Source organism: Apteryx rowi, unplaced genomic scaffold, assembly GCF_003343035.1.
Source record: "Apteryx rowi isolate R43461 unplaced genomic scaffold, aptRow1 scaffold_120, whole genome shotgun sequence".
In the NCBI taxonomy this organism is placed as follows: domain Eukaryota; kingdom Metazoa; phylum Chordata; class Aves; order Apterygiformes; family Apterygidae; genus Apteryx; species Apteryx rowi.
The window spans coordinates 719589-731611 of NW_020447420.1; the positions used below are offsets into that span (position 1 = coordinate 719589).

At 38.1% G+C, this 12023-nt stretch overlaps 2 protein-coding genes across 3 annotated transcripts in view; one reads left to right on the plus strand and one right to left on the minus strand.

Annotated features, from left to right (window-relative positions):
• Window positions 1–2981, plus strand: part of NEK6 (NIMA related kinase 6) — a 76228-nt gene extending 73247 nt beyond the window's left edge. For both annotated transcript variants that reach the window (XM_026090046.1, XM_026090055.1), the window contains exon 10: window positions 843–2981. In XM_026090046.1, coding sequence (XP_025945831.1) covers window positions 843–953 — 111 coding nt within the window. In that variant the 3' untranslated portion in view covers window positions 954–2981. The remainder of the gene's footprint in view (window positions 1–842) is intronic.
• A 1165-nt stretch (window positions 2982–4146) lies between these two features.
• The window catches only part of PSMB7 (proteasome subunit beta 7), a 28098-nt gene continuing 20221 nt past the window's right edge, over window positions 4147–12023 (minus strand). The window contains exons 7-8 of the mRNA XM_026090066.1: window positions 6517–6668; window positions 4147–4387 (exon numbers count right to left, since the gene is read on the minus strand). Coding sequence (XP_025945851.1) covers window positions 4276–4387; window positions 6517–6668 — 264 coding nt within the window. The 3' untranslated portion in view covers window positions 4147–4275. The remainder of the gene's footprint in view (window positions 4388–6516; window positions 6669–12023) is intronic.

Here is a 12023-nt window from a genome sequence, read left to right on the forward strand (position 1 = left end):
TGCTGCTGTTTCGTGCAGCTGTGTTCTGGCATCCTGTATCTTAAGATCCAGAAGTGCCGTTCAGACTTTTTACATTAAAAATTGTTGAACTGGCTCGTTACAAAGCATTTGACGTGGGAAGCGGAGGACAATTATCGTACAGGAGAGCTCTGCTCAGGACACATTTTAAACACCTCCTTTTAAACACTTTCTCCTTTTCCTCCGAGTCCTTCATCATCTGTCAGCTCAGTGAAATCTCTGGCAGTGAGCTTGTTTTTCCTTCCTCCCGTCCACATCCCGATTCCTGTGTCCCGCTGCCCAGTGCTGCTTCCGCACCCCAGACTGGAGCCTCCCGCGCCGGCGTCACCGTTACTCTGCCTGTGACCCCTCTGTCTTGCTCATCACACTCTTGCTCTCTAGCTGTTTCCCTCAGCAAGCTGTTAGTCATCTCTGCTCTGGTTCTCTAAGGTGAAATAAAAATCTCACAGAAAAAAAGATTAGAAAAGCTTGGGATGATGAGTGTCGGGAGCAACAGATCAGCCAGGCCGCTGCGAGGCCCTAGAGCCGCCTGAGGCCCCCGAGCAGGGACGCACCTCGGTACGCGCTAGCAGCACGTGGCAAATGACTTCATGTAAAATCCACTCCGTTAGGTAGGGTGCAAAGCTCGGTGCTAAGGAAAACGGTTCTCTTTGGTCCTTTTATAGGGAGGGCAAGCGAATGTGGGCACAGTCTGCCTGGGAGCGCCCGAGTAAAAGGTTCCTAACTCCAGGCCTGGGCTCCAGTGTTCAAACCGCCCCGTATCTTTTTCCAGTAAGACATAAGCTGATCCGTTAATATTTGAATGCTGTTTTCCTGTCTTTCAGCTACGGGAACTGGTCAGCATGTGCATATACCCTGATCCAGATCAAAGACCCGACATTGGTTACGTGCACCAAATAGCAAAACAAATGCATGTTTGGACCTCCAGCACTTGAACCATCTGCAAACACTCGCAAAAAGCCAGCACAGCTTAGTCTTACTTGAATTTTTTTTCTCAGATGAAACCGACTGGTGCCTAGTCACACAAGTGAGAGGGTTGAGCACTCGTAGCAAGATGCTCCATTATTTCTGCAGGTTATTTGACAAGGACTCTTACACGGTGGTCATGCTTTAAAGTGAAGATTCTGTGAGGTATTGCAAGTGATTTTTTTTTTTTTTTTTTTTAAGCCAATAACACGTTACAGATGTAGATCATTTAAGGGTCCTTTTTTAAAACTGTCGTGTGTAATCTAGGATAGATTATATTAACAGGGGTGTCTCGGAGCATTTGACACACCCCTTCTATCTTAACTGTAATGTGAAATATTGAAATAATTCCTTCAGTGAAATCACTTTATACTAATGTAAGAATTGCCATAGATTTTTGTGTAATTTGTATAACTGCTACTTTGCCTCTTCTGCAAATGGTTAATAGCAAATTCAGTTTTTACTTCATATCATCTTTTAAAGCATCCAGTTACGTGTTTTTATTAATTCCCTCCTCTTCAGATTTAGGAACTGGGAAGGGTGTTGGGGCGAGGGAAACATATTTGTTTCAAGTTGTTTTTTTTTTTTTTTAAACTGAAAATTTAGAGTGAATAATTTGCTGATGCATTTATCTGTTAATTTGGCTAGAGCCAATGAGATGAGTTAAGCATATACCTGGAAAAAAACAAACAAGCATTGCTTCTGCAGGTAACTTCTCTTTAAACTTATTTTCCCATTTGGTATGAATCTTTTTTTTAGGCTAAAAGTTCTTATTAAAAACCAGTGTTATTCTAAGCCAAGTGTATTTTGGGGAAGATACTTTTATCAAATTCAGTGGTACTTCAGGTACTGATAGGTAAAATATAAGCAAAGCAGTGTTTTAAACTTTTTGAAACATTTTAAAAAGAAATAAGTAAAATGCTTTGTGTATCTAATTCTACGTAAGGATCAGCCCCTATCTATTTAACTGTGAAAGCTAATTTATAGAATGTGAATTTTTATAAAAGCTCAACCTGATTTGAAGGAGTCATCGTCTTTAACAACGACATGAAAATTTCCAACCAACAAATCCATTCATTGAATCAATGATTTGTTTCATTACTGTCAATGAAAAATATTCACTGCTTTAGAAACAAACCTGGATTCACGTTCAAGTGTTTCCATTTCATTTGCCTGTTCGGAGGAACAGTGCTGCACTTAATGTTCTCGAGGACACCATCCGGGGGAAAGAAGCCTGTGCAGTTACAGTGCTGCTTCCACGTGTGACAGTGGCTAATGCCACAAAGTAGGTTTGTGTGTGACAGTTAAAATGCAGCCTGTGCCTGTTTTTTCTTAAGCATACAATCCTTAATTTTTTGGAAATAAGATTAGGGTTAGCAGGTTAAATACATATATATGCTTTTAGTGGATTTTTTTTAACCTAATTTTCTCTACTTAAAGGAAAACTGCAGTGCCATCTTCAACTACTTTCAATCAAATTTTAAAATATTTATATAAGGTAGCAAAGTAAAGCTATTAATTGCTGTGAATAATGTTGGTATCATTAATGCAAGGTGCCATTTTGGTGAGTCTTCTCAGCAGAAAGTTGAGCCTGCTGCGCTCTCATGAGAGATTCAGGAAATTCAAATCAGCATGAGAATGTAGGAGAGGCACCAAATTGCTTCCAACATTCCCATGCTAACAAACATGTTTAATTTATGGTCAGCTTCTTCAGCAATTCTTAGAGTTAAGACCAAAGACTGTCATTTTTACACTGCAGGTTTCCTTTAAGCCCTGGTGGCAGCTACACATTCATAGGGATGGTTGTGCTGCGCCTCGCTGGTGTAACCTAGAATAGGATCTTTGGCTTTCAGGGAAGCTCAACTTGACTATCTATCTTGAGAAGTCTGGTCACTTTCTTGCTACTTAAAATTTATTAGTGCTTATAAGTAAATGTATTTCAAAAGGTAATTTTTTTTTTTGCAATTGTGCATTTTTAGATAAATAAAACAATGATTTACAAAATAAACACCTTTGTTAAGAAAAAAAGTATGAGTCCAGTATTAAGGAAAAAAAATTGTTAGAAATAATCACTGAAAACAGTCTAAATATAAATGTGAAACTGTTCCTGACTGCTATTATGAGATGTTAATACTTCACAGCAAGCCCTGCTTCCAGCAAATGGACTGTATAAACTGTCAGTTGTCATGAGGGAAACCTATATATGAAACTCTTCACCCTCCAGAAGTATGGCCCGGCTAAAGATATTTTTCCTGGATGTTTGTTTGCTTTGTTGCATGTGCTGACTAGAGCCTAATATCCGTTAACCTTTTGAAGGTGACGGTAGATGAGATGCCTTCCCTTTCCAGTAAAAGAAGAAAAAAAATATTGCAGGTGACTTTTCAGCCAGCATCTGGGGGCTGTTCTGGAGGGGAGGTAAGTAAGTAAGTGGTACAACATGAAACAGTCTGAAATCAGTTTAGCTCAGATAATACAGGCCCTGGATTTTAGGACTGCTGAAAACCTTTTGAAAAAAAGAAAGGCCAAGTGGAAGCTTGTAGCAAAAGTGAGGCAAGTAACAAGACAGTGGGGCTCTGACTTGGGCTGTCTTCAGTTAGGTAATTTAGAAATGAAAATGTCTGTACCTCGGTGGAGGCTGGATCTACTCAGTAGCCTGTCACTACAGAAAACGGGGAAGAATGACTATAAACTCATGATGATACCAATATTATTTCTCTGCAATAATATAAATAGTCTGCTTTAGCTCAAAATCAGTGCTCACTATTTTCATACCAAGTTTTTTGATCTGGTAGGCATACATCAAGAAAAGAACATTATGCTAAATTAAAAACAGACAGAAACTGGGCTTAAGCAGAAAAGTTTTACCCCTACTACTTTTTTTTTTTCCTGGGCTGAAGTCAAAAAAGCAGCTGTTGTACTTAGTGGTTTTGTTTGAAGCCCTGTATTGGCAGTATGAAATAACTGATGCTGGTATTCACGCCAAGAGCCCAACTCTCTGTACGTGCTAATACAGATCTTTTAGGGTAAAGTACAACCTACTTTCATTGCCCACAACACTAAAAGCAGCCAGTACGAATAAGCTGCTGCAGTCCTGTTCTGCATAAGCCTCACTTCTGCAGCAGAGAGAGAATGGAAAAGAAAAAAGCAGTATCATCAAAAACATTCATTAGGAGACTGGTAAGAACTCTTTATTTTACATCAGTTGCATATTTTTCTTCATGGAGGAAGGCTTCTAAAACTGAAATGTAACTAATACTGGTCTCTAGTAACATAAGCACTGCACAGAATAGTTCAGGAAGTGTCCATGGTTTGTACAGTTTCATCCACCACCTCAATTTCCAGGAGTGCTACGTTTTCAGTGAGAACAGCAGTAGTTCCTTTTTCACACTTGTATCTACCAAACCTGTTAAAGAAATGGGTGAAAGTTAATTTGGAAGATGATACTACCCAGGAAAACTCACATTTAAAATTCTAGATCTAATAACTTTCTCTGATGTGGGAGTTTCTTACACAAGTTCAAAGCGAGTACAGAAACTGTGCTTAGTGTAACACATTGTTTTTTAAAAAAAAGTTACCAAGTGATGTGAAAGGCAACTTTAAAGAAATAAGTGAGATTTCATAATAGCACACAGCATTCTTGTTGTGTAGATTTGCTCAAAGAATACGCACTTTTTTTTGCAGCTCTAAAGTAATTTTATCAATGTTTTAGCTAATTTTAACACGGAAATCCAAAGCTCACATTTAAAACAAAGAATGTCTGCAAACAAGCCATGCTTCTGAAATCTTGCTACATCTGACTAAAAAGGAGCTTTTCTCCTGTTCTCCCATTTGCACAGTGAAATGCAAAGTCTCATTGGAACCATATAATGACCATTCTCTCCTGGCTGACCACCTATAAGGCTTTGCTCAGAAGAATGACATTTCAGGCACGTGCAGTTGCGTGGCAAGAAGTCCAAAGGACCTTTAACTGGAGCAGGGCTGTTCATAGTGGCTTTGGCAATAGTGTCTGCCTTAAAAAGAAGGGGAGGAAAAAGTGATTTCTTTAAATTCTACTATTTTGGCAGCAGACTGAAAAGTTGCACAACTTGTTACATGTAACATAAAAGTACATATTGCAAAAGCCTGTAACTGCCTTGGGGGCTGTGAATCACTGATTAGGCAATGCAGTTCACCAAGCAACATGTCTGAGTGTTAGAAGGAAAATTTGTCAGCTCCTCTAACCCTAAAATCTTGCTCACTTTAGAATTTCATCACCTCTGTGTCCTGAATATTCTCAGTATTACAAGATCATATTATACATACTTAAATGTAACCTTGTTCCCAATAAATTTTGTAGTTGAATATTTATGACACTAAATTTAGGAGATTCAAAATGACTGTTTTCAGTGGCAGCATAATATCACCTTTGTGAAGGATTTCCAAGTGCTACAAAATGCTGAAGTTTAACGTGCTGTGCCATGAGCTTTGAGGAATTAAACACTGAGAACCATAAAATGGAGGAGATTGTACAGAAATCTCTCTTTCTGATGTGGCTTGCCAAATGAAAGAGCTGGAAAACACACAGCCCAAGTTTCTACATCGTAGAAACAGTAGGACAGGGCTGCCCCACTGGAAAAGCATGAACACTCACAACTTGCAAAACTTTTTGTTCATTTATACACAAAATGGGAATCAACTTTAATCTGACTAAAAATCTTGCTACTGCCAAATTTAGCTATTAACTATAAACTAAGTTTTTAAGAAATTACAGTAAATATCTGGACAATTTTTATTTGTATGAGAAAACTGTGATGATCAAAACAATGTCTGTGTTGTCTTAGCAGTTTTCTATAGGGTATATTTTCCAGCCACTGGCTAGAAACAATTTCTAGAAAGGGAATAAAACACAACATAGTAGTTAGTTACAGGCTAGAGTTCCGGAGGTGGGGGGGGGGGTGGGGGGGTTGATGTTGTTTTTGTCCCCACAGCAAGTTCTTATTTAATGGCTAATGACAGGCTGTGCTGCCAGCTACTCCTTTTCCACATCGCCACGCTAAATTTAGGCGGAACTGCACAGAGTATGGCAATACCACTGGTCTTGCTGACACCACACACAAATTCCAGCAAGAGAGTAGCAAAACAGGACTGCATTGCCATCCACTAACAAAACCCCCCCAAGTATCTACTCAGTCACAAATATGAAACTTCATCACCGTCTCAAATTTCCTGAAACTTGAAGCAGTCTCCCTGTTTGGTGAAGAGGTGGCAGGTAAGCAATTCACTTACTTCTTCCACACATCTGTAAATGCCACTAACCACCTCAATATTCAACTGCAGCTGCAGCCATTGTTGAAAYTCTAATATATTAAATACAAATCTAAAGACTATCCTCTAATAGCTATAAACTACATAAAGGGGTTTTGATAATGACTGTCTTAAAGCTTTTTAAAAGAGATTTAGGGAATATGCTGAAAAAACTCAGTACACTACATCATGGAAGACAGGAAATGTTAAGCAAGAGCACAGATGATGCACAGCTTCAGAAATACCAACCTTTCCCCTTTTTTGTTGGCCACATCATATGGACGGAGGAAATCCAACTTGTTCTTGCTTATAACACAGATATCTATGTTACTGCCAGAGCCCAGATCATTGTATATGCCAGCTGCAATGGCATCTCTCACAAGCTGTTTGGCTTCCTCTTCCTGGAAAAGTTAAAAAAGCTGTCATTGCACAAGTGTTGGCATTTCACAGAAATGTTTGTCCATGTGACAGTGGAAGCTGTGAGCTCTCAAACGATAAATGAGATATCAGCGCCTTTTTTAATCACCAAAGTACCGCGGAGCAGAACATCAGTCTACTGAACAGCGGTGCTATTTAAAGGGCAAAGCCTTTAACCTGTTCATGCCCCCTCCTCCCTCCCCGAGATTTGGTAAAGATTGTCAAGGAAACAAAATTAAGATTTTTGTCTGTCTTAATCAATGGAGAAAAACTTTATATTATCTTCCAGGCTTTCATGCACGTGTACAGTGCAAGTTCCCTGTAGTGCCCTCCGTTAACAGTTGCATACAAATTAAAGATCCATACTAGTTTAGTTACAAGCCTTCCCTAGGTAGGGACTATTTAATCATCCTCTGTAGTACCAAAATGATGTGTGTGATTTTGTAACATAGCCAGCGTGGTTTGTAAAATTTATTCTGATCATTTAAACTGTTGCAGGGGAGCCTGGCTCTGTACTGAACTGTAGCTGGCTAATATTTTCAGTTCCAGTGTAAAACACAAGTACAGAGAATTTAAAGAAATCTGCTGAATACTTGCAGAACTAGGTACCGCTGTCAAAAATCCTATAATTTTTAGTTAACTTCTTGCGATTTAACAAAAATGCATTTTCTTTTTTGAATTAATAGGAAATTTGCTACAGTCCCTTTTTTTGCTGTACAAGTTAGAAATTCCACAGATAACTAAAGCATAATATATTTAATATAGTCCATTTAATGTATGCTGCATTTATATATTTCAAAAGCATATGCTGTATATTATTTCTAAACTACTTAGTGCAACTAGCAAAATCCTATTTGTATCAAAACTAGAATACAAATGTAATCTGAGCACACAATTTCTTACAGATTTTATATACTTTCTTTAAAAAGGGCAAGTATGCAGCTACTGAAATGCATGCTGCACATACATAACTTTCTGAATTTTTTTTGCTATTTAGAAGCTGTCTAAATAGTCTTATGAAACAGAATACAATAGTTTCTACTGTACATTAACGCTTGCATAATTACCATTCAGACAAGTGTCTTCTGCAATGAAGTATTTCAAAATCAAAACTCTCCATTAAAATTATATATTACAACAGACCTGTAATCAACTTCATTCCATATATATATATATATATATATATATATATTTTATATATATATAATACATATGAATGGCATTGATGGAACAGGCCTCAGAAGTTCTGATACACTTGATAGCCCTTATTAGAAAAGGGAAGGTTACTAGAACTGCGTTGGCTCCCTCTACAGCTTCCAAAGAGAGTTCGTTTTTATTTCAATGGCAACTTTACTGAAAGTCACAGATCAGAGCCAGAGATACTACAAATAATTTGGTAGGGCCAGTAAATCCTTAGTTTTACACTGTATGTGAAGATACTACTCAGTATAAAGAAATATTGCAAAACAACCTTCTTAATGTTCTAGACAACCAATGTGATCTGGTGCAGCACTGTTTTATATCTTGCAAAAACTGGGGACAGAGTCCTCACGTCATATGTAGATATTGACAGCTAAGAGACACTGTCACTTGAGATCTGAACTAAACTGCTATTCTGCGTACACCCAAGCAAGCTTTTAAAGCGTTGCATTGGCCCTGCTTACCGCTCGTCGGGTCGCCAGCCTAGCGGGCTGAAAACACGAGCTAGGTTGCTTTTGGAGGGAATGGAACAAAGATGATGTGCTCCAGCAGTGCTTAACATGGTCTGACATCGCTGCGACTAGACGAGAGCTGTCTACCAAAGAACCGCCTAGGATCCACGGTGCGGGTGGGAGGTCCTCTCTCCCAACGGGCTGCACTACGTATTGCGTTGTATTGCTCGCTAATAGAGGCAAAGCCACCGAGGATGCGCCCGGCAGCGTCAGCTCCACCGAAACCTTAATGGAGCAAGTGCTCGTGTTCTGGTTGTCTGGCAAAAGTGTCAGTCAGAAAGCGTATATACATACATACATATATATGTATACACACACACACACACACACACACACTTAAAAGGCTGCTGAAAAATTACACACATCATAAGCACATTAAACACCCACCCCCCTGCCCCTGCACCATACCAGCTTAATTTTTTTCCATCATTTATAAGGAAGTTATTTGACAACTATAAATAGCATATACCTGTTCTAATAGGAATAAGACTGAAGTCAGTCAGAGAACAAAGTTTTATCCTCAACTCATACTTAACAGTAGTTACTGCATAGCTAGCCCAGCATTACCAGCTGTTTAACAGGCCCAAGACACACCGAGTAACTGAATTCTGTCTCCCATTATCACTCCTCATTGCTTTTCTGATATTTCACACATTTAAATAATCTTCCGTCTTTAGGTATCATGAACAAAACAGCAAATATTCCGTGCAGATTTTAACAAATGCAGCTTTTTTACTTGCTTCATCTAAAGCCCTTAGTGTCTCTCTGCCAATATCCTGCCACCTGAAAATAATGATGCTGAGATACGTAGCCTGCTCCTAGAATGTCTCTGGTGCAGACAGCAGCTGCACAAGCCCCAGTGTACAAGTGCAGCTGAAGAAGAGCCCAAAATTAGCTCAGCTACAGTCATGTCTGCTCCCAGTGCATGCTTTGCATTCTCCAATGGCCTGCTATAAAACAACTGGTTAATAACAGTATTCATATTCAAACAGCTTAATTACAATATTGACCGGGAGATTTTTTTTTTTTTTGAAGTAAACTATAGAAATAGTATAGGTTCTTATTTCCCATTTTTATTAGGATTAATCTTTTAAAAAACAACAAACTAAATTACATTTTCTACCAAGCTGACTTGAACAAAACCACCACACTGTAAAAAAAAATAATAATAATTTCTGCTTGTTATATCACTTTTTGGTGGTAGAACTCTCAAAAGAAAGTATTTCCTTATTCAGCATATACAAGACTAATTTCTCTAAGCTGATTCATTGCATGCTGGGGGTATTTTATATAGTGCGCRCACGCTCTCTCTCTCGATATATAGCAACTATAGAAAAAGTAAACATACTAAAGCAAATGAAAAACTACATGTAGATATGTTTTAAAATTAAGTAGTAGCAGAAATAGGTTTAAGCTGTTATGTGTGCCGTTAGTTTAAGAAAAACATCACTGCTTAGGCAAAGGCAGATGTGTGGGTTTTCTTTTTTTTCCCTTTTAATATTTCCAAATTTTTAGAACAATGTAAGTCTTGCAGAATCATCATTGTTTTGAATTAAACACTTCGGTATATTTTGCCTTTCAAAATGTACTCTATTAATCTATTTCTAACAAAATATTTTTAAAATAGCCACCACAGTCAATAGAGCTCAGTTGTAGCAACACTGAGGCATCTACTACACTGAGAAAGGTCTAAAACATAATCTCAGCTCTTTCATCTGATATAGTGCAGCCTGGTTCATGAACCTGAAATAATTTTAATTATAGGGAACCCTGATACAGTGCTGTGTTCACTTCCTATCCCCTTTTCATAATTTAGAAAGATGACCAGAACAGCCATGAGAGAAACTGCTCCTTGATAGAGATCCTGCATACAAAGTTCTAGCAAGAACTGCTATTTTACGATCAGAAAATAGGGGGTTATAATGAAAGTGCTGACACAGTCTTAACTATAGGGGCACGAATGAGTCACTGTAATAATTAATCTTTAAAAAAAAATCCCCAAAACCCAAACACCCTAAAAGTTCAGAGTACATAAAAGGAGCACTTCCTACTTTATGGTTGCAAAGACCAAGCTAACTGGGAATATCATTCTCTCGGGTCCACACTGCTGCTTAAATGAGATTACAGCAAGAGTGATGTACTGTAATACAAGTCAGTTGTGACAAGCAGCACTTTATAGAGCTATCTGTTTGTCTCCATCACTACATCACACAATGTGTCCCAGGACTCCAATGTGCAACTCCATTTACCACTACATGACAAATGGGCAGCACTTGTAAAAGGCACAAAGAGGTCCAGATCAGCCATGTAATGGTCACCGCAGATGTACCATAGCGCTTGAGGGGGGAAAAAACAGACCCCCAAGTTCATTAAACTGACCAGTAATGGATCTTTCAAAATGTGTCTTAGGAATAGTACAGTAAAGGCTAAAATAAATAACTCAGCATGGAAGGCTAATCTGAAATAGTGTTTGATAAATTATTTATAACACAGACAATTGTCTGCATTTAATATTGGAGCTACTGGTAGCATCTTTAAAAGATGATTTATGTGTTGTAATGCCATTAAGCTTTATATGGGCCCACTGCTAGCTATAAAGTCTGCTGAGATTTAGAGAATGAGTTTTAAACTGTCACTGCAACATCATAGTAGATAGAGACTGTATTAAATCTTTACTTTAAACCTGTTATCTGGAGAGTTGCATTTTGTAGACACTCAAGAACTGATAGATTACCTCTCTACATCTGCTATGGTGCAAGTCACAAACAGCACCAATAAGGAACTTTTCCACATTATTCTTGTATATGGCTTGAATCAAGTTTCTCTTCTCACTTAAGCAATTTCCAGATTTCAAGTGCTACTGAAGAAAAAAAAAAAAAAGACTTCTAGAGAGTATGTGGATATTTCTACCTCATATTAATACTATCTTTGCTAATAGCTTTTAAATGTATCATTACGCCTGCAGAAGTACAGAGAGCAGCTGCAATAGTGTTGTGAGCATTATTTCCTTGCCATTCAGGTAGTTTTACAAGTTAAACTGGAGATGTTTTTCTATGTTGAAAAACTGTAGAAAGGTTTTTTTTTTTTTTAATGTTTATCAAAGTGAAATTAATGCCTTCTGCAGGTCACCAGTATCCTGTCTAATATTTGATATGTAGTAGAATGCTTTAACGAGTCTTACCAAGAATTTGAAAGGTTAGTATACACTGAATGTCAAAGGGTGTAACAATTTATGGAGGGGGGGAAAAATTATATATACACACACACACACACAATGTATTTACTACAACTGATCCTTTTACAGCAGATTGAAACTTGTTCAAATTCTGTAAAGTAAAAAGTCCACCCTACTTCAAGTGAGAATCCACAAGTTGGGGATAACGGAAGGAAAGGGGAGGAAATCAGAAGCTTCAGGCAGGACAGGGTTAAAAAAAACAACAACAACAACAACAACACACTATAAAGAAGTGTTGGGAATTTGGGGCTAGGAAAGTGATACCTCTTGAAGGGCATAAACACCTGCAGAATCATAACTGGACTTCGGAGGAGTCATCAGCAGACTACAACATGTTAAAGGGTGGATATGTCTGTTGGAGAAATTGCGTTGGAAATCAATATGTAACTGGA